General features: G+C 36.6%; 1 protein-coding gene across 1 annotated transcript in view; it reads right to left on the reverse strand.

Annotated features, from left to right (window-relative positions):
• Positions 1 to 24,256, reverse strand: part of TENM1 (teneurin transmembrane protein 1) — a 790,607-nt gene that overhangs the window by 259,663 nt on the left and 506,688 nt on the right. The window contains exon 8 of the mRNA XM_038588255.1: positions 16,073 to 16,225. Within this exon, the coding sequence (XP_038444183.1) occupies positions 16,073 to 16,225 (153 nt within the window). The remainder of the gene's footprint in view (positions 1 to 16,072; positions 16,226 to 24,256) is intronic.

Here is a 24,256-nt window from a genome sequence, read left to right on the forward strand (position 1 = left end):
ATTATAAAATTTAAAAATCTTATTGTACTTTCAAGCATAAATACTAAAAAATAAAAATTTATTTTTCAAGCTAGTACAGAGAAAATAATACTGAGATAAAAATAATTTATCTAAACTAAGGCAAGAAAGAGAAGGCACAGACTAGATGGATCAGTTAGAAAACATGAAGATGGACAATAAATTATAATAAAGAGCAACGAACTAAATGCTTATGTTAAAAGGTAAGCTTCATCACTCTGAATTAAAAAGTAAAATCTAAAAGACATATATTTTACAAATATATACTTAAAACATAAAGATACTGATTTGTAATAACAAGCTATTTTCTTGAGAAGAAAAAAAAGAAAGACAGTGTAAAGAAGATTCTAGAGCAGCGTTTCTCAAACTCGAATGTGCTTATGGAAGGGCATCTTGTTAACATGCAGATTATGATTCAGTAGGTCTAGGGTTGGATATTTCTCACAAGCTCCCAAGTAATGCCCATGTTGCATGGTCCACAGCCTACACACTGAGAAGCCAGGTTCTTAGGACACTGGGGTGCTAGGTATGGGGGCTACGGAAAGGTCAAAACTGACCCTGTGGTCGTGAGTTTGGGTGACTCACACAATGCCAGTAGCAAAAACAAGAAACTTAGAAGGAGCTGGTTAGTGGGAGAGGATGCTGAGTTTGGACAAGCAGATCTTTGTTATTTCTTGCCATATTTTCGAATTATTTTCAATGTGCCAGTTTACTATATGTTTCTGTGGAATTCTCTGTTAAGTGGTGGTGGCGAATAGAAGAGGAGGGGCAAGAATTAGTTTGTCTTGGGTTTAAGCCACAAGGATCACTCTTCAAGAGGGAAAATTCAATTTGGCCTCATTTCACACTGTCTTTATATTTTTCGATCATCAACTCTTTCTCCACACCAAACACAGTTTAAAAACACACATGGTCTTTGTCCTTTGTGTTCACTTGCCATAAAATTAACGTCCCATTAAGAAACACACCTGCGGTGGCTTTATTCAGAGGCCAATGCCTTGCAGCTTTTAACTCCCTAAAATACCTCCATTATCGCTTTTTGTGTTAAGGCCAAGAGTAATAACTATTTTAAGAATGTTCGCTGTTAACTGTTAATAATAGATTTCAAATGCAATTTTGAACATAATTATGTATTACAGGACACATAATTTTGTGGAATTGACATTTATAATAAAATATGCCCTTTGAGATGATAAATGACCAACTGAGGACCTTATTTTTCACTGAAAGTTACTTTTTCCCATGTGAGACAGACTGGTCTTGTCCCCAAAGGGTTGATTATGCATTTAACTCTTTAGGTCCTGGAGCTGACAAATGTCTTTAAAGAGCAGACAATTAATAGACCGTGTTTATGCGGATACTTCCGTCCTCAACTTAATGTTCAGTTTGTTCAACTGCTATCCTCATCAGGGGCTTTTATCACTTCTTAAAATGCATCATTTGGTTATTCAAACACTATTATAAATATAAAATAATTTAAAATTAGGTTCAACAAACACTATTTTAAAGGTGCTGTGAACAGCCTTTAATGAATGCAGACACTGTCATTTTAAAAAATCAGGGCAAAACTGGCTGATGGACATTAACCTTTATATACGAGCCTTACCAAATGCTACACCATGTCTTCCTTCTGCACTTTATAGCATCATATACTGCATAATGAGGCTACTTAAATGTTATTCACTAAATCAAAAGAAACTCGTGAAGTTGTGTTATTGGAGCTTCCTGGTTACTAGCATTAGTAAATATCTGAAGCATATATACTCAGTCATTTATAAAAATGATTTCAAAAGACAATCTTACCCTTTGAGAGCCTGCATCACAATTAAAACAAGATAGATGAAGAGACATGACAACATGAATGAACATGTGGACTATAATTTAAATAAAAATAGCAAAGCAAGCTAGTTGCAGCAATTTGGTATTAAAGAGAATTTCTTACAGCTTGCAGATGGAAAATTTCTCAGCCTCTAACCTTTAGATTTGAGTGCATCAGAAAGGGAGACATCTCCCTGTTAGCAATCTATAACACTAAATAGCCTGCTCCATTTTATCTTTTCTCAAAATTTGTTATGGGTTACAATGTAGTGGTTCTCGGTTAATTTACTATTTAATTTTTTTTTCTTAATGCAGTTCAAAGTGGAAAACTAAAGAGAAGAAAATGACACACAGAAAAACAATACATAATGTGATTTCAGGAAGGCATTCTGCACCTGTATAAGTAAGTGGAATAATTTTGGTCAAACTTAATATTGACTCTGATCCTTCATTTGCAAGGTGTCAGAAGCAGGGTTAAAATATAGCACGAAGGTACGGATTTTGTAGCATTCAAGTTTTAATTGTCATATAATCACTTCAATTGCTATAGCACATCTGAAGGTGCAGGGAGACCATATTCTCCAGTAGTAGAAGACTCCCTTGCACAAATGCCAGAGAAAGTGCAGACAGCCCTGGATCATATCAAACTGTGCAGTACTATGGTTATTACAGTCCCACCAATATCCAACAATTTAGTTTGAGCTAAACACTCTCTTTATAGCTTACAACACAGGCATAAACTGCTGAGTGGTAAAAAACAAACAAACAAACAAACAAACAAACAAACGGCAGATAGGCTGTCTTGAAGGATGGCAAACTAACTCACGGTTGCTTAGTTCAAAAGGAAAAGGTCAAGCTACCTGGATGGTAAATACAGAGGCCTGGAATTGGTGACACTGTGAGCAGTGGTTGTCTTGACTAAACTAAGGCTTCATTATCTCTAGACTCAGCCACATACCTGAATACTAATAACATAATTACTAAAAAGATTGTCCTTATAAGATGGGGTAAATAACTCTATTCTGGACACATACATGCATTTATTTTTCCTACTTAAGGTAGCTAAGCTGGATTTAATGATTCTGCACAAAACTCAGTGAAACATGAGTAGAAGATACTGACATGTAGGTATTAAAAAGATTCCAGTATCAGGTCTTTGTGTAAAAATGATTATGGCATTGTCCATAACAGCACTCTTAGCAGTCCTTTAAAGGCATTTGCCAGTTCCATAAAATGTATCTAAGCTAAGAAGATTCCCGTTTTATTAACTGAAGGGAATGTTGTCCGAAGGGATGAAAAAGAAATATGCTTTAAGATTGTATTTGCCTTCACTTCATCATATAGCACGTTCAGAATCTTCAAAAGACTTCAACAAATACCTTTGGAATGGTCTTTCACCTGAATCAGTCCTAGTGTATGTCTCATGGCTTAAGTACCATCTCCCTTTTGTTCCTTCAAACATAATAATTGTTTCATAGTAATAAATCATTATGAAATTTAGAGTATCAGTGCTTAGAACAAAATGGGGAGGTGAAATGAACCCCTAATCCCTGTGATCAAAAGCTGTGAAGAGATATAAAGGGCACAGTGAAAACCTATCCTACCCTTCACATCTAAGTAGCCATGTATAATTTTCCTTATACAAAATGTTGAAGGAAAAATATGTATTCAACTCTCAGTTCTTCAGGGACAGATTTTCCAGATTGTGTATTACACGTGCTTTTTATTTTGGTTCTATAGCCCAGGACCGTGCAGAAGAAAGAAAAGGAAGAATGAACCTTGTACATAATAGGTACTTGGTAAATATTGTTTGGATGAATTAATAAAATAGTAATATTGATAATTTATTTCATGATGTTGATAATTTATTTTGACATTTTGATACAAGGTTTAGTGGGAGGAAGAATTGACACATCTTCACATGGAGACTTTTAGGAATTAACTGTGAATAAAATATATTTAGAAATAAAATACCCCTGCCATCCCGACACTGATAACAGATAGCTAATTGTGCGGAAAAGTCTATTAGCAAATATTACACTTGAGAAATACATTAGTATGTAAGTGTAAACAATTACGTCGAGACACTGACAGACTTCAGAGTCCAGTACAGAAGCTCTCTAGTATTATAAACATCTTCTCAGACAGAAGTGAAATGGTATTGTCAAAATCTCACCATTAATTAAAACACTAATTTTGAATTGTATCTGACCCTGTATTATCTGATTGTTGAACATATTATTGTTTAAAAGACATAATTCTTGTTGTAGAAGTCTTTCTTTAAGATTTGCCATAAGGATCTCCACTTTCTCTAAACATTTTTAAAAATCTCACAGTTCTTATGGTGTGTTATAATGACCACTAAGTAGTATTCACAAACATTGGTTTCCAAATTTCACACTCTCCTGACTTGACATACAATCTCACACAGCAAAACACAAATTATGTTTGTAGAATATCAGTCTGTTGATTACTACCAATGGTACATAATGTAATCAATCTCTTTAAACTTTTTTGGTGAAAATTTGAATCGATATAAAACTCAAATTTATCATCATCACATTTTTACATATTTAAACATTGACTCAGAGTCATGGGTCAACATGGTATAAAACACCTCCTTAAAAGAAAATAATATTGCCACTAGCAAAAAAAAAAAAAAAAGAAAAAAACATATTCAAAGGTTAATGAATAAATATGGAAACACGCAGTGAAAAGTCAAAAAAGGAAATTAAAAAATGATTTCCATATCAGAAAGGGAGACAGAACATGAAAGACTCCTAACTCTGGGAAACGAACTAGGGGTGGTGGAAGGGGAGGTGGGTGGGGGGTGGGGGTGACTGGGTGACAGGCACTGAGGTGGGCACTTGACGGGATGAGCACTGGGTGTTATTCTATATGTTGACAAATTGAACACCAATAAAAAAATAAATTAAAAAATCATTTCCACTTATAATATCATCAAAAAGAATTAAAAACTTAGGGATAAATTTAACAAAGAAAGTTGCAAGTTGGGGCACCTAAGTGGCTCAGTTGGTTGAGTGTTGAACTCTTGGTTTCAGCTCAGGTCATGATCTCAGGGGGGAGTCTGCTTGAAGATACTTTCCCTTTCCCTTTGCCCCTCCCCCCACTCACACTGGCTTGCATACTCTCTCTCTCCATCTCTAAAATAAATAAATAAATCTTTAAAAAAGTTGCAAGACTTGTACACTGAGAAATACAAAACATCACTGAAAGAAATTAAAGAAGACCTAAATAAATGGAAATATCCATATTCATAGATTACAAGATTTATTATAAAAATGGCAATACTTCCTAATCTGATCTACAGATTCAATGCATTCTTATCAGAATTCTAACTACCATTTTCCAGAAATACATGAGCTGAGCTAAAATTCATATGGAAATTCAAGAAACTCAGAATAACTAAAGCAATCTTAAAAAGAAAAAAAGGAAAACACTGGAGGCCTCACACTTCCTGATTTCAAAACCCATTAAAAAGCTACAGTAGTGGTGTTGGTATTCCGATAGCTATATAGATCAATGGAATAGAATTGAGAGTCAAGAAATAAAATATCACATTTATGGTCAACCGAATTTCAACCAAGGGCACCAAGACAATTCTATGGAGGAAAGAATAGGCTTTTCAATCAGTGGTGATGGACAAGTGGATATCCATAAGCAAAAGAGTGAAGCTTGAACCACTCCCTCATAACATATACAAAAATTAATTCAAAATGGACCAAATATCTACATTTAAGAGCTAACCTATAAAATTCTTAGATGAGAACACAGGCATAAATCTTTGTGACTTGGGATTTGGCAATAGTTTCTTAGATATGATTATCAAAAGCACAAACAACAAAAGAAAAAAGAGATACATCTGACTTCATCAAAATTAAAAACTTTTGTGTCTCAAAGGACACCATCAATAAAGTGAGGAGACTGCCTACAGAATGGGAGAAAATATTTAAAAATCATGTATTGTATAAGAGGCTTAGAATCTAGAATACATTAAGAAGACTTACAAACTCACCAAGAAAAATACAAATAAACCAATTGAAAAATGAGCAAAGGATCCAAATAGACATTTCTTCAAAGAAGAAATACAAATGGCCAATAAGCACAGAAAAAGAGGCTCAAAGTCAATAGTCATCAAGGACATGCAAATTAAAACCACAATGAGAAACCACTTCATACCCACTAGGATAGCTAAAATAAAAATGAGAGATAATAACAAATGTTGACAAAAATGTGGAGAAATTGGCACCTTTTTATCCTTGGGTTCTCAAAAAAGCCGAGCACAGGTGTTCTTAATAAAAACTTGTATGTGAATGCTTATAGCAGCATTACTCATAATGTTCCAAAAAAGATGAAAAATCCACAAAAGGTCTGTCAATTGATGAGTGGATCAACAAAATACAGTATACTCGCATGGTGGGATATTATTCAACCATAAAAAGGAATGAAGTATTGGTACATGCTACAACATGGACAAACTTTGAAAACATTATGTTAACTGAAAGAAGTCAGACACAAAAGAATACACATTACATGATTCCATTTCCATTTATATAAAATGTACACATAGGCAAATCTGTAAATACAGGAAATAGATTAGCAGTTGCCAGGGCCTGGGGAAAAGTGGGGATATGGAGTAACTGCCAATGCCTATTGAGGTTTCTTTTCAGTGCGATGAAAATGCTCTAGAATTAAACAGTGATGATGGCTACACAACTCTGAATATGCTAAGAATCATCGAACTGTACTCTTTAAATCAGTGAATTATATAGTATGTAAATTATAGCTCAACAAAGCTGTTCCAAAAGATATGGTTATAAGTTAAAAACTGGCATGCACAGCCTGCACACACACATACATACAAACTGTATGAACTGCAATAAGAGTTTTGATGTGTTTCCAAGTAGTTTTAGATGGTCATCTGCTACCTAGAAGCCAAACTGTCTCCTGGCCAGTATTTAGAACATATAATTGGTAGTACACAGCAGGGATGCCTATTTTCTATATTTTTATACATGTTAGATGTTAGTAATATGTAGGTTATTATGATCACATCCTTCTGGACTTTGGGAGGGTGGCAGGGGGGCTGGTCATGGCTCAATTTATCTAGCACTCCCTTTTGTATCTTAGAATGTAAAGTCCCCAGAGGATAGGGCAGTCATGGCTGTCTAAAATCTTGACATCTACCTGCTGGGCATTTAATAAAGGCAATTATATTATGACCCATCTATCCCACAGTTAAGAGTGATAAGGGGGTTGTACATCCTCTTGTGCCAGGCCTCAGGAAAAAGAAACAGCCAGCAGAGGGACCAGTTCTTGTGGGTTTTTATATTTGCTATCACCTTTAATTTCTATCTTTAAGGAACCCAGAAAATCTTCAGTTGTATCAAATTAAAACTCCTTCTTGCAAGCAACACTCACTGTAGATAGTAACAATAGTAACAACAATAGTAATACAAAACCGGGAGAGACAGTACCATCTATGGAACACTTACTGGGTCCTCTTTTGGAAATCCTACCTCTCGTTTATTTCTGCAATAGCAAAATGCCTCTCTCATACTCGGTGTGCCGTAAAATTCTGTGTCCCACTTTCTCCCCGAGGCTCCTCCCTCCTCTTTTCTCCTGTCCAGACTTTGGTCCCTTCACACTCTCTTTTCTTACTGGCATCTTCAATGCCTCCCTCTCTACTGGTTTCCTGTTCTTCATCTTCAAACAAGCACAAGTCTCTCTTTAAAAAAAAAAAAACTAAAATGACCCAACTGCCCCTTCATCTAGTTATCATACTATTTCTCTCCTTGCTTTTCTTGCCAAGCTGTCTCCATCTGCTGCCTCTATCGCTTCATTATCCCTTTACCACTTAGGCTAGTACCATCTGCATTTCCCCCCCACTCCTCTATTCATCCATTCTCCTAAATACACACTCTGTAAGGTCAATTTGGATTGATTTTTCTGGTTTCTCAAGGCCCAGCTCAAACTACTCCTCTAATAAACAATCATCTTTTCATCTTTTGTCTTTAAGCCTCTTAGTCACCTGACCATCTTATTTCTATTGCTGTGCACCAGTTGGTTGCAGGTTATTTTGCATTGTGCATGCATGTGTGCCTGCTTGCCCCAGGTCTTCTGTTGAATGGGGCCTTTCTCGAGGGCAAAAGCTATGTCCTCTGCTTCATTTGTGAGCTTTCCACAGTCCTTCATACAGTTAAAATAGCGTCTCGACTCACATAGCACTAAAAATCATGAACTTCTATGCTCGTGAATTCTAAGATTTCATTTTTCTTCCCTTGATATTATCTTCACAGAGAGTTTGGGGTGGTCAAGAGTCATTTTTCCTACAATATGACTTTTTGCTTTTATTCTTCCCTTTCTCTGAATGACACTGGCAATGGGAATATGGTATCTGTGTACAGTTCTGATCAAGATACCTTCGGTGGGATATATAATGGACACAGCAAAAGGCTAATAAAATGACTAAGGGAAAATACAGTTACAAGACGAGTTCTGAACTAAGACCAAAGGCTCATAGTATTAGAAAAGTGAAGACTAAGAAAGGATATGTGATTATTTTCTACAGGATCGCCAAAGTTATACAAAGGGAAATGCAGACAGGTGCATTAAATCCTGGAACTCTGAGATTTTGTTTTCAAAAGTAAATCTTACCTACGAGAATTACCTATGACTTCAGGCAAAAGCTAGTGAGTGTTTGAACTTCCTCCAAAAATAATATAGGCAGAAAGATATGAACAGATACTCCACAGAATTAGAAACACACGTGGCTGGTAAATTTCCACACTGCACTCCCCCATCCACCAAAAAATACTATGATGTTATAAAGATGTTATGAGAGGATCCCCTAGCTATTGAAGGACTACTCCAGAAGGATCAATATGCCATTCCACAGCACACCACTCAGGGGCCCTTTCATATACGTACCATTAGGCTAGAGGGACCACAAGGTAGCTACGTTCTACAGGAAAGGTGGTGTATTAGTCAGACAAACAAACAAAAGTAAAATGAGGATTAAAATGAAACCAAGAATGAAACATTAAACATATATGACCAAGGACATTTAACATGAATTTTTTATACCATAAATAAGTTTGCCTTTTAGCATGGTGAACCCTTTCCATAAATCTGTTTTAGAAGTCAGGTCTCCAGTATGCTTTAGAAAAGCCTTTGTTAAAACTGAAGTATATTGATAAAGTGATTTAATATAGTAGAAAACAAGCTGCAGCACTGTAGCGGGGCCCCCTGAAACCTTGTATTAGAGAAACATCTATACAGCATTATAGGAAACATTTACCGTAATTTGCCATCAATCTTTAAAAATAATAATGTTACGCTCCCAACATGGTTGTCTTTGTTAGTGCATTACTACTATTTTATTTATGTGGTTTGTTGTGCTTATATGAATTATTCCCAAGCCTACTACCATGTCCTGGGTTCTAATATTCTTTAAGTAAAAGATACTGAAACTATGGGTTGATTCAAAGGGCAGTTGAGTGCATTTTCATATCCACATGTCCTATGAACCGATATTGAAAAGCCACAGAATTATACTGCAGGAATGTGTTCTATCTGAATGAATGCACAATGATTACCACAAAATGAATCTACCTACTGGCCAGGTCTGTGAAATAAATATCAGTGAAAGTATAAGTAAATCTGGAATTCAAGCTTTCATTTAAAGTCCACAATTGTCACTGAATAAATTGCCTTCAATATAAATATGCAGCAGGTAAAACAAAACAAAACAAAACACCCCAACAACAACATGGCCAAAAAAAAAAAAGCAGTGCACACACACACACACACACCTTCCAGCTAGGTTTACAATGAAAGGAGGTCGGGAAAGGTACATTTAGGCTGTTAACTTTCAATTGCCAAAATGTGTGTGTTCTGCTTTGAGGAGGAGGGAGAGTCTTGCTAAACCTAGATCTTTGGAGGGAAATGCAAGATTTGCAAAGTACTCTTAGAGAAAAGATATACATTTGACCATATGCATTCAGATTTTTAATCAAGACAGCTGTTACTTAAACAACCGGCCTTGAGAAAAGAAGTTTAAAAAGAAGAAAGAAAAGGCTCAAAGAAGGGTATTGAGCTGACACTAAGGAAAGTCTGGATCCTCATTTCAGCTATGCCTGTTATGCAAGTCAAGTCTCTTAACCTTCTTGTGTTTTCCTTTTCAAGTGTAAAACAAGGGTAACAATAGCTGCTACAGCATAAAACTGTTATGTGGATAAAAGACATTAAAGTATTTTGAAATTGTAAATGCTCTCTAAGTGTAGGCTGTTATTGTTACATACATGTCAAAAATCCAAACTTATAAGGCAGAAAACTGGGAATTAATTATTTGAATTATAACAGAATCCTCTGCAAGCAATTTAAATGGCAAAGTGGCTTACAAATTTTACAGACATACATTTCAACCATTTTCCAGGAGCATACATGCCTTTTGCAAAAATAGGTCCACTTTTATTTGGAGTGGCTAATTGTTCTTCCTCAACTGCGGAATTCAAATCCACTGACTCATAATGTACACAGCTGGAGGGGACCTCAGAGATAAGCCAGTCCCACTGAGCATCACCCCTTATTTGTCAAAGCTTTAACAGCTGGGAGGAAAATGGAAAGCAAAGAAAGGCAAGGGGGAAGGCAGGGCGAAGTGTGCCAGGAATCTGACCCTCTTTCCATTTTACCTGCAGAGTGGTGGCTTTTATCTGTTTTTTATTTGTGCTTTCTGGGTAAGATTTAATTTGCAAAATGTGTTTCACTGCCCACTATCCCTCCTCCACTCTCCCAAAAGTTTTAAAGCTGAAGGAGAGCAGAATTTGCCACCCCACAATATTATTCTTCGACATAAGGATCATCTTGAAGAAACAGCAGACATAGAACAACTATGCAGAAGTTCCCCTTTTGTAAGGGGACATTTATGTCTCTCAGGGAACTCGCCATCCCTAAGGGTGTCTCCCTCTCTGTACCAGGAAAAAGAGGTGTCTAGATCTCTAGAAACTCTTAGCAATGGAGAAGGAGAGGACTTAAATCTGCCTACCAACCATACTCCAGCTCACAGTGCTTTGCCTGACAGCCACCCATGACTGGCTCCCCACGCTCCCAACATCTTTTGTCTTTAGCCAGAGAGGGTATTTAAGGAGGTGGCTTGGGCCATTCCAGGAGTTACTCAGCTTTCCTGGGTCTCTCCTGTGTATGTGGGGGGCATATGTTAGTAAACTTGTTTGTTTTTCTCCTTCTTGTTATTTATTTATTTTTATTACAGCAGGGGTGGGTGGGGGCCTCGGCTAAGAACCTAGAAGGTTAGAGGAAAAATTATTTTTCAACCCTTACAAAGCCAACTGCCTTTTTTTTTTTTCAGAGAAGAAATAGGAGGCCAGAGAGGTGAAGCTCTAGTCATTGCTTGGTCTGGGCTAAAGCATCTTCACGACAGACTGTGAGCTGTGTCGTATCAATCAGCTATATGTTGTTTCTATGGTCATATATTCAGCAGACATTGAACTGGAAAATATATTTCCCCCCCCCTTCAAAACTTTGTGGGGACAGACCTTGTAGAATGAATTTAAGAGAAATGCTACTTTCCCCCAAGGCCAGACTTTTGCCAAATTATAAAGGAGAAAAAGGCTGACTTGAGTATCCATTAGCTCTGTCTCTCCACCCACCTTTTTTGTTCCTGTGCTCTATTTTGGCATCCACCCTGCAGGAATTCAGTCCCGTCAACTAACCGATAAACTTCCTCATTCAGATAACCGATGACAATGTTGGACTTGACCTGAGCCCTATGCTCCTGGACAACTGCTGGTTAAGAAATCCTCCCAACCTTTTGCTTTTCAAAACCCTCTCATTCTTTTATGTTTTAGAAAATGGCTTATTGCAAAGCAGACGAAAAACCAAAAATAACCCCATTAAAAACCTGTTCTCATATGATTATTAGATATGGCTCTCTGCCCACCCTTTCTCATGGCTCCTGTAAGAACTGTAGAAGACTCCTTTGTTGACCTGTAACGAGGCCAAACATGTACCTTTCCCCTTTTGCTGGAACCTGCTGTAAGCCCAGATATAGACCCTCCAATGGTCTCTTCTTTGTCTCATAAATAATTATCTGACATTACAACTATTTGTTTCCCTTCAACCAGCTAGACACAGACAGAAACATTTCCTGCTCAGTTGACTGACTGAGACTTCCCAGGAGTACAAAACAATCCCAACTGTAAATCATTCCACGTATTTCTTATCCACTCCTCCTATAAAAGTCTAAGACAAAATCCACTTTGCTCAGACACCCTGATCTTCCTATCTGCAACGCTTTCCATATTGCAATAGCCTGAATAGAATCAATTTCCCTACCTATTCAGTCTTTGCCTTTGATACTTCCTTAGAAAATCTCTTGAGCAATTTATATGTTTAGTTTGTGTTATATTATTTCAGTAATAGATGAGGGAACAGAAGAGTTGGAATCAAATGTCCTCTGTTCTAGTTCAGATCTTTCTGTGTGTTCTTGACCCTTCTGGATCTCCATTTCTTCATCTTTAAAAAAAGACATTGGATTTGATAATGTTCAAGATTTTAACATTCCATATTAGTTGATAAATTACACCGTAATTGTTTTTAGTTCAATTTATGTATGTGACATGACTCAGGCCTGTGACTAAGTCCTTTACTTTTTTCTACTGCCTGCTCTGTTTAAAGTAGTCGTTACATAATGTTTATTAGTTAAGAGAAAGAGTTGAGTAGTCTGTAAGCCTCTAAGGTAGTAGGGGATGTTTTAGTATAATACCTTCAATTCTATAAATGTTTATCGAACAACCGACAGCTGGTTTTCCTGGTAGGTTCCAATATGTGATTGTGACTTATGTCTTCTTTTCAAATTAAATTCAAATTATTCAAATAAGTTTCAAAAATAAAATGTTAGCATATGAAATGTCTATAATCAAATATTCTGTTTTCTTTCATTTGGAAAACTAAGTGGTGAGAAAGTTCTTTAATCTCCTAAGGAGAAGCAGATATATATAACTACTGTTAATGGGGAACCAATGCCAGTAGAAATTGATTTTTTTTACAGTGATGTTCTATTTATCCATCACTTAGATGATAAAGATGATAATTACAAAATGATAGATATTGAATTGTTAAGGAAAGAGAGATCAAACTTTAAAAAGAGAAAATATCTAAATTCCAAGGAGGCCATCATTTGTGGAAAAGCTGATAGTTCAAGAGCAGGATCTACAGTACCTACTGGGATGTCACTAAACTAATGGGATGTACCCTCTCAAGGTAATTTTCCAACAATTTGGTCCAATTATAATTACTGCTAAATTAAACAACGTGCCTGGCATTGTGCTTTACAACCATTATCTCACTTGTTCTTTACAACCAGCTTATGAGACAGGTACTATTATTATCATCTCCCTGTTGCAGATAAGGATATTACTTCAGCAGGGTTATATCAATTCATTGCCTGAGGTTGGAGAGTCAGGAAATGACACAGTATTCAAAGCCAGATCTGTCTGACTCCAGAGTCCAGGCTCTTAACCACAGTGCTACATTGCCCAATCCTCTAGGAAAGTGAGGAAAATAATGTAAAAAGGATTATCTGGTTTTTAGTTTTATATTTTAATGCATACAGCATCATTAAGACAAGCTTCTACAACTGTATTTATGGGGTATGTGATGTCCAGAAAATCATAAAAGGATACAGCTGACCAGTTGAAAATATCCTTCTAGGTATATTACATCTTCTGCAACATTTGGTTTAGTATACACATGGCATTATAAAACAGGAACTATGTTTTTACTTGGTGAGTGATATTCAGTAAAGACCTAATACAGCAGAACTATGATGTGCAGTTACAGTTAAGGTTTTGTTCTGACTGACATAAAAAGTCAATCTAAGATAACAACTTGGTATATATGGCACCAGCCCTTAATGATTTTTCTTAATAAAGTATTAAATTGAAATTGAACTTGGTTTGGCCTGTTTGTTGTTATAATTGAGCAGAAACTTAAAAAAACATTTTTTCATTTATGAAATTTGTTATAACACATGAAAAGATAGCTGTCTAGAATTTTTCTAAAATCTATCACAAATAGACCCTGGTGCTTTGCTATCATTGTGTAAAGTGTCTTTTGTGGTTTTCATATATCTTTCATGTGTAGATTTCAGTACAGTGTAGAGACAAGGCTCCAAAATCAGACCACCAGTTTCTAGATCTGTGGCCTTGGGCAAGTCGCCTAAACTCTCTGTGCCTCTGTTTTCTTATTTGGAAAATGAGGGCCATAATGTTACCTTCATAATATAAGATACATTAAGTGTCTGGAGCAATTTTTGGCACATGGCTAATTGTGCAATAACTTTCAGTCATCATCATCAAACTACTACTAACCCTTGAACAATGATGGAGTTAGTTGTGCTGATCCCCTCCCTCTCAATCCCATACTGTCAAAAATCCTTGTATAACTTGTGACTCCCCCCAAATTTAACTACTAATAGTCTACTGTTAGCCAGAAGCCTTATCAATAACATAAACAGTGAATTAATACATATTTTGTATGTTACATGTAATATATACTAGGTTCGTACAATAAAGTAAGCTAGAGAAAAGAAATGTTATTAAGAAAATCATAAAGAAGAGAAAATACATTTACAGTCCTGTGCTGTATTTATTGGAAAAAGTCTGTAGAGAAGAGGACCTGTGCAATTCAAACCCGTGTTGTTCAAGGGTCAACTGTACTTTGTGGAAGGGAATTACAGATATCTGAATAAGAGTAAACAAATGAATATGCTCTGGTGATGACTATGTGATCACCTTCTGTCTAGCATGCTTCATTTTTCCTCGAACAGATAATTCAGGATTTTCCAGTGTGAATGGCAAGAAACCCCTAGGCACCAAATGGTGGCTTTTGTACTTACAGAAATAAAGGAATCAAAGAGTAGGAAAGAAGGTAAGAGAGAAAAAGCCCATGTCCAAGTGCACGTAGACCCTTCTCTCTGTTATTTCTGACCCTCTGCCCCTCTCAGCAGCAACAATGGAATTGCTGGGAAAGGTCAGCCAAGGCTAGAGACAGTATTTCTAAATGAGGACGTAAAGCAAACCGCATTGTGAATCAAAAACTAGGACAAATCATAATGTTTTCCTGAAACCTAAGCATGAGTTTTTACTGAAGCATAGTCCAAAATAGAATTACATCTTCAAAATCAAACAAAAACAAAACAGCAAACCCTACCAATAACCCCGCAAAGAAACTTAAAACACAAGTAAAGATTAGTAATTCAAACAACTACAAAACAAAATAGCTTCTTTTGGCAACTAACCAGCCGAAATAAGACTGTCTTATCACCCTCATAAAATTGTAAGTTTCTTGAGGGCAAGGTTTGGGTCATTCATTCATTCATCTGTTTATATGTGATCTCCTAAAAATATTTAGGACTGTACTGGCTCTATATTGTGTTTTCAATTTCTGCTTTTGGAATTGACATCCTGAAATTGTACATTGTTTGAGTCCCTGTGTGCTGAATCCTATTTCAAGAGAAATAATAATACAAACTTTCAGCTATTTTTAATACCTGTATATCGAGACTAAGATCATTCAATGTGAATAAGATGTTAGGAGTGGTGGTACTGTGACATTTATTGTAAATAAGTCAGGTAGTTCAAGCTTATGTTGGTTAAATTGAACAATTCAGTACTCAAAGTATTTTTTCCTTTTCTCCAACTGGGAAGAATTCATGTTTCCCAACTAGAAAAAAATTCATGTTCCCCCACTTTGACATAAACATTCACCCTTATATTAAGCATAAAAGGCTTTTTCTTATTATAAACAGAAGAAATTTCCATATACCCTTTGTAAAATGTTATATATAAATGCTGGGCTTGGACACAGAGAACTTAATCAAAATCCCATGTTGCTTCAGGGTAGTTATATGCGAAATGCAATTTCCATTGTATTGAAACCTCCATCCTGTAAATATTTATCTATTTTCAAAATTGCCTACATATTTGAAAAGTTTAATTGGTTTATACTCAAGGCACGAAAGGAAAATTTGCTTTCATAAGACATTTACATGTATTTATTCTGTCCACGTAGAGTACTTCTTTTGAGTGATCATGAAATCTAATGTGAAGTGAAACCATCCCAGCTTTGGTTCTAATGACCAAATTAGAAGAAAAGTAATCAATAGTCAATAAATCAATCATTTTGATCACTGTACCTTTTTTCTCTGATTTATCGGAAACTTTTCCTCCAATTGGAGAGTAAGTAGTATCCATGGATTCGGTCCCTCTGTTCCCTTTGCTAACTCCATTTTCATAGAGCTGTCCTTCAACTGGTTGCAACTGCCAAGTCAGGCCGAACAAATGTACTGCTGCAAGAAAACAAGCCATACATGAACTTATTCCAGACTTGCTGAGAAGGTCTCTAAACCAGCTGTTCCTTTTCACCTACAAATGCCATGACCAGTTTTCTTTTAGTTAGGCCAAGCAGCTTAGAGTTTATATCTACATCATACATGTAGTTACTTTTCTAAGGAGCCCATTGTTAAAATGTTGAGGCTATAGCTATCCCAGTGATAGCTGTTGGGGCATTAAGGAAGCAACTGCAATGGGATTAGATGCTGCTCCTCAACACCGTCAGCCCTTCCTTTCCCATTTCCCTTAGCTGTGGAACTCCACTTTGTATATGGAAACTGCAGAGTAATGGTGGACAGGCTATGGCGAGAACATGGGAGGCCTTTGCTATGGCTTTGTCTGATTCAATTCAATGCACCCAACGTTTCCTGAGTGCCTCGTGTGTATAAGGTCCTATGACAGCTGCTACAGATGTTAAAATAAAGATGCCCATTAGAGTAGGATTTGAAAATCATACAAGTATAAAATAACTATAATATAATGCAGAGTAATTGACATGATACAGGTTCAATTGCTATCAGAGGATTAAAAAATATCTGGGTTGATCAGAGTGCAGGAAAATGGGCACTCTCATATACCCTTCATGAGAGTATTTAAAAAATCATCTTTGTGGAGGGTAATGTGGCACCACTTATCAAAAAACCTTAAAATTTGGCTTACCTTTTAGCCCACAATTCCATTTTTATGAATTAATTATGAATGTGTACAAACTACAAGGCTATCCATTGTAACATTTAAAAACTAGTAGAAAGTTATGATCAATCTAAATATTCATCAAAAGGAGATTAATGAAATAACTGATGATATTATAAATAATACAAGATTACATTGCTATTAAATCATGTTACAGAAGACTATGAACTGGCATGGGAATAACTATGATGCATCAAATGAAAAACATCAGGCTACTAAACAGTATGAATAGCATGATCTATAATGTGTGTGTATAGATGTGTTGATGTCTGGAGACAGAAAGGGTTGGGACGATATGTAGCAGCATGTTCACAACAAGAGGGCTTATGAAGGGTTTTAATTTTCTTCTTTAGGACTTATGTATGGTCCATTCTTCTTATAATGAACATGGGCAATGTTTGCCAAATGGGGGAAAAGGAATTTTTGTTTTTTAAAAAAATGGTTTAGTCTCTCATTTCAAATAAAATAATCCTTACAAATTATAATTATTTTTTAACGATTTTATCTATTTATTCATGGATACACACACACAGAGAGAGAGAGAGAGACAGAGAGAGAGAGAGAGAGGCAGAGAGAGACAGAGAGAGAGAGAGAGAGAGAGAGAGAGAGGCAGAGACACAAGCAGGCTCCATGCAGGGAGCCCGACGCGGGACCGGATTCTGGCTCTCTAGGATCACTCCCAGGGCCAAAGGCGGCACTAAACCACTAAGCCACCGGGGCTGCCCTTTACAAATTATTATTATTTTTTTACAAATTATTTTTAAAAATAAAAGAAGTGATTTATTTTCTGATGGTTGTGGCTAGGACATTCAGTGCTATGTTAAATAACAGTGGTGAGAATGGAATCCGGGTATGGGTCCTGATTGTAGAGTAAAAGCTGTTTTTCCTCACTGAGGATGATATTACCTATGGGTTTCCGTATATGGCCTTTACTATGTTGAGGTATGCTCCCTCTAAACCTACATTGTTGAGGGCTTTTATCATGAATGGATGTTGTACTTTGTCAGATGCTTTTTCTGCATCTATTGACATGGTCATACGGTTCTTATCGTTTTACTAATGTGGTATATCATATTGATTAATTTGTAAATGTTGAACCACCCTTGCAACCCAGGAATAAAATATCACCTAACACCTGTCAGAATGGCTAAAATCAACAACATAAGAAACAACAAATGTTGGAGAGGATGTGGAGAAAGGGAAACCCTCCAAACTGCTGGTGGGAATGCAAACTGGGGCAGCCACTCTGGAAGACAGTATGGAGTTTCCTCAACAAGTTAAAACTAGAACCCTACAATCCAGCAATTGCAGTACTGAGTATTTACCCCCAAAATACAAAAACACTAATTCAAAGGGATACATGCAATCCCATGTTTAAATTATTTACATTATTCACAACAGCCAAATCATGGAAATAGCCCATGTCCATCAACTGATGGATAAAGGAGATGTGATATAGATATAGATATGATAGAATACTACTCAGTCATAAAAAGAATGAAATCTCGCATTTGCCAAGACATGGATGGAGCTAGAGAGTATAATGCTAAACAAAATAAGTCGGTCAGAGAAACAAATTGCATGATTTCATTCATATGTGGAATTTAAGAAAAAGAACAAATGAGCAAAGGGAAAAGATGAGAGGGAGGCAAACCAAGAAACAGACTCTTAAGCACAGAGAACAAACTGATGACTACCAGAGAGGAGGTAAGGGGTGTGGGTCAAATAGGTGATGGAGATTAAGGAGGGCACTTGTGATGATCACCAGGTTTTGTGTGGAAGTATTGAATTGCAATATTGCACACCTGAAACTAATATTACACTGTATGCTAACTACCTGGAATTAAAATAAAAACTTAAAAAAAGAAGTGGTTTAAAAGAACAACAGATTAAAATTGGCTTGGCTGATCAGGGATGCTTTAATGAAATAGGATTAGAGATGTACCTTGAAAAATGTGTAGGGTTTTGACAGGTGACAGCAATGGGTAGAGTGAGGGGGCAGGCTGAATAAAGCACGAAGTTGAAAAGCACAGCATGTATTTGGGGCAAAGGAAGTGGCTGGGGTTGGCTGGAGTATAATTATGTATAGATGGTAGTGGAAGTTAGGGCTCAAAGGGAGGATTAGGACCATATTGTGGAGAACATTGAATGCCACACTTAGATATTTGAATTCAATTTATTAGGCAGCAGGGAGGCATTGCTATTTTCTGAGCAAATGAGTGTTATGATCAGTTTTCTTTAGGAAGATTAATTTGATAGCAATGGGGAGCACTGATGATTTCTAGGTAAAGAAATGATATCATCAGAGCACCCTTTGCGGAAAGATAAATCCAATACTAGTGTGGAGAACGATGAATTGGAGGCCCAAAGAGTTGGCAAGAACACAAATTGGGATGGCACTGCAATAATCTAGGTGAGAAATAATGAGCGTCTCCATTAGGGCAGTGGCAATGGGAATGCAAAGAAGGCAATTCCTTAAGGAGAAATTGCATAAATATCTTCTCAGGGTTTGCCAACTAGTTGTGCGTGTGTGTGTGTGTGTGTGTGTGTTTGTGTGCGTGCGTGCGCGTATGTGAGTACCTGCATGCACACATGTTAGTGTGCTGAGGGCAAGAATAGAAAAAAAGGAGGGAAAAGGAGAACTCTAAGGTTTAGGTTTTGAGCCTGAGTACCTGAAAGCACAGTGCAAGGATTAACAGAGTTAAGGGATTCTTCACTTAGCCAGCACTAGCTACAGATAACTGATGCGGCAGACGTGTTTGTTGAATGACTATTTGGTTTGGGGCAGGATGGGGTGATGGGAGAAATATAATGAGTTCACCTTTGGAGGTGCTGGGTTCCACACACCAATGGGCTATCCAGATAGTCGTGTTCAACATAGGAGTTTTGGAGGTTTGAAGTTCTGGTGAAGCATTAAGGCTAGAACCAGACTGTGGAATCATGGAAGCACAGAGGCAACAGCTGACACTGAGAGTAAATGAGGTCACCGAGGGCAGATAATGTTGGAAGAAAACAATAATTAGGACAGGATCTGGGGAAATCCTTTTATCTGTTTTCTCATTGCAATTTTAAACATCAACCAAATCTTACCGAAAGGAAAAAAAAACGTGGATCTGTTCATAATCCATCTAACATTTTCCTTTATGTTCCTTAGGCAGAGTGAAAGGGGCTAATTTGTATGTCTAATACTCATATATAGTATATGGATTAGCAACCGAGAACAGGAAAGCTAGCCAGATAGCCTATTTAAAAATCATTCATCCACTTTTAGTTGGAGCTAGAGATTTCTAACACCTACCTCCTAATTTATCCTTAAAACTTTTAAGCATTTAATTGGTTTCTACCCTTTTCTTTGGATTAAGGCCAGTACTGCCTGATGAATTTCTCTTGCAATTATTGGAAACCACTGAAACTCAAATGATCATTATTCTGAGTAAGGTACAGTATGGCAAAAGACATAAAGTATGGTTGGTTTAACATACTCCAATTAAAGGGGTTTATTAGTTTTTAAAGAAAATTTTGTCTACTCTGTTCCCCAAATAATGTGAATATGATGGATGTTAAAAGCCATATTGAAAATGTGTTGGATTCCCTTGGTTCAGTTACTGTTGTGAAATTAGATTGGCCATAAGGAACAAAAGGCATAGTAGTTTTGATTTTGAAGATCAAGGAGGATAGTTTATATACTTTAAGTTAAATCCATGTCTTGAGGACACTCAAAAATGACAGAGAAAATGCTTGTGCTGAGAATCACTTCAAAATAATAAGGCAAAGGATTAATTTTTCACCATCAAGTGGAATGGACTACTTCCAACCAATCAAGACAGACAAAGAGGTGTGGGCACATTTAGTAGAATATTCTTTGAGAGTAGTGAAGCTTTATCATTTTTTGAGTTTACTTTGTCTTTTCCAGGCAATAATCATTTTGTGATATGTATTTGTATGAATACATAATGCAAGTTAATTTACTTGCTACAGGTTATGGGTACCAAAGCAAGGCTACTTGGTCTTTTTTTCTCCTCCAAACTGAACTTCCATATGCTGATTTGAGAAAGGAAGTCAGAAAGTATGTGGAGGGTAGACTAAGGTAACCAACTCCAGTCTTTGAGTTCTGTTAGAAATAAGTAATATTTTGTTCATACTAAGACCAATAGATAAAATTATGTTGGCCTTTGGGACATACCAATACTAGAAAGATATGGTGGTACTTCCTATGGGATGTTATTAATTCATTCAACAAATATCTACAAAGTATATGCTGGGCACATTGGGAACGTTGGGAAGACAGACAAAGGTAACAAAAATATTTGTCAGGACACCAGAGGTACTGGCTGACCAATATGGAATGGGATATAAACAACCAATATAGCCTCACCAGGACACACTGATTGCATATCAGCCTTGGATGCAGGATGAAGATACAGAATCCTGAGCTTCTAGAGGATCCCCATCCAGATCTATGCCACATATTTTTGGCCACAGTTTTGAGGCAAATCCCACAAATCCAAGTATAAACATTATAAGCCAACTGCTAGAATTAAGGGTATAACTAGTAATGAACACACTGGCAGTATTAAATTATATTCATAGCTTGATTCAACAAATATTTTTTTGCATGTCTACTTGTGCCAGGCACTGTTTTTCTAAGTTTACAGCAGTGAATAATCTCTACTTTCCCAGAACTCGTATGAATGGGTGGTGGGTTAAGACATGCAGGCAATGAATAAATATATGATATAATTAATATAATGTAGCTGTGTAGAAACAAAGAAGCAAATAAATGAAATAATGTCATGTAGTTATAAGTGCTATGAAGAAAAAAGTAAGACTGGTCAGGGAAGGCTTCTCGGAGGAGGTAATATTTGAGCCCAGTTTTGAATGAAGTGAAGCCATATGAATATTTAGTTGAACAACCTTTCAGGAGGAAGGAACAGCAATTACACAAAACTCTTAAGTTTTGTGTGTAATGTGTGAGGAACACTAAGGAGCCCAGTAGGAGTGAAGCTCAGTGAGGAAGACGAGTGGTAGGAAAACTTAAAGTGAAGGACTGTACCCATGATTCTGCTGTCTCTGTGCTCTAACCAACTTCACAAACTGGTCATTAATAAACATTACAAGTGAACAAAAGTAACAAAACTAAATCACACATACTGGAACATACACCTCCAAAAGAGCAATGCTAGTTCTAATACGTCTAATATAAGTACTCCTGATGCAAAGTCAAAGCTGTTTCTCTAAAGACATATATAAAAACAGACATCCTCAATGAGTAGGGGGACATCCCAGATCTGGGATGGAGACATTCTAGATCTCTCCAGGAGTACCAGTCCCATATAATACTTCACTGAAATTCAATGGCTGGACAGAATGTGTATGCCTATTCACATAGTCCAGGAATAATACCTTTTCAGCTTATTAAAAATAGCAGTCCCTAATGCTCTAGCAAATATTCCTTAAAACGGAATCCTGTATATTCGATAATTATTATCCTTCTTGGTTTATCCCATTGCAAAAAGCTATGCTCTGAAATTATAAATTTATTACAAAGGCAACAAATAGAATACCTCACAGTCCCCAATTGCCAAACTGGATCAACAACATTGGATCTCAAGGCAGGCTAACTTTAGGAGAATAAGCTCTTCTTAACTTGCACATTTCTTGAGGCTGAAAGCTCTGAATCTTTTTGCAGTTACTTCTCTGCATTCTCTGTTAGGATGTTGTTTTTTTTCTCTTAAATAAGATTGAAGGCCTCTATTAATATTTATAATTGATGCTGCTTCCTCATTCCATTCCCCTTCAAAAGGCAAAAATATTCACTTATAAGAGATACCATAGGAAATGTTCCAGAAGTAGATGCAGAAAATACACGCCAAATAACCTAGGTCTGTACTGTCCAACGCTGTAGCCACTTGCCACAAGTATTTGAAATGTGGTTAGTCATTAGTAGTTGAACACTTAATATGAAAGAAAAAAATAGAATATATCAAATTAATTTTTATACTGACTACATATTGAAATGACAATATTTCAGATATATATCAATTAAATAAAAATTTTAACTAATCCCAACTGGTTTTCTTTTACATTTTTAATGTGGCTACTATGAAATTTTAAATTACATATGTGGTTTGTTCTGTATTCTTATTGGCCAGTGCTGATCTTGACTATCTAGAACATGCCACAAAGAGATAGGATGTTTCTCTTTTAGCACCCTATCATAGGACCTACCATGTTATATTGAAGGTATCTATGTGTCTGCTTCATCATTATTAAAGTATTCAAAGGGTATGGCCCACATCTTCTTAATTTTTCTATCCCTGGTATCTAACTCAGTGCCTGGTAGTTAGGAAATACTCTACTTATACACTGCTGATGGGACTATAAAGTGGTAAGGGAGCTTTAGAAAGCAATTTTGTGATATAGGTAAAAATGTAAATTGGGAATGTCCCTTGGCCAAGGAATTCAACTTCCATGAATCTACTAAAGAAATCATATATAAGGGAAGCCTGGGTGGCTTAGTAGCTTAAGCATCTGCCTTTGACTCAGGTAATGATCTCAGGGTCCTGGGATCAAGCCCCACATTGGGCTCTCTGCTCAGTGGAGAGCCTGCTTCTCCCTCTCCCTCTGCCTCCCCCCACCACCACTTGTGTGTGTGCTCTCTCTCTCTTCCTCTACTCAAATAAATAAAATCTTTTCTTAAAAAAAGAAATAATCACTTAGGTGCATGAACAAGGAAATTCAACACAACACTGTCAATATAATGACTGTTAATATTGTAAAAAATATTAACATCTCTGAGAGTGGTATACCCATACTATGAAATCTTATGTAAGAATTAAAAGGACCGATATCAAGAGACTGTCAGATTGAAGGAAGCTAAGGAGACATGACAATTAAATACAATGTGGGATCCTAGATAGAATCCTAGAACAGAGAAAAAAGGAAAAACTGGAGAAAGCAGTATTAAACTCTGAGTTAATAGCATCATACCAATGTTAATTTCTTACTTTAATAATTGTACTATGGTTATGCAAGATGTTAATATTGGCAGCTGAGTGACAGGTACACAGAAATTCAGAGCTGCATCTGCCCACTTTTCTGTAAGTCTCAATTTATTTCAAAATGAAAACCCTCAAAAGGAAAAGAATAGATTCAGTGGTGTGCTGTAGCCAGCTAGTACTGATTTACAAGAGCCAACTGTGCACACATCTTCCTAATTCCACCTTCAGTGACTTCATGTTGGTAGTTGAAATCACCCATAGTGGGTTTATTAACAGTCCAAGAACCAGCAAACG

Source organism: Canis lupus, chromosome X (genome assembly GCF_011100685.1).
Source record: "Canis lupus familiaris isolate Mischka breed German Shepherd chromosome X, alternate assembly UU_Cfam_GSD_1.0, whole genome shotgun sequence".
Taxonomy (NCBI): Eukaryota; Metazoa; Chordata; class Mammalia; order Carnivora; family Canidae; genus Canis; species Canis lupus.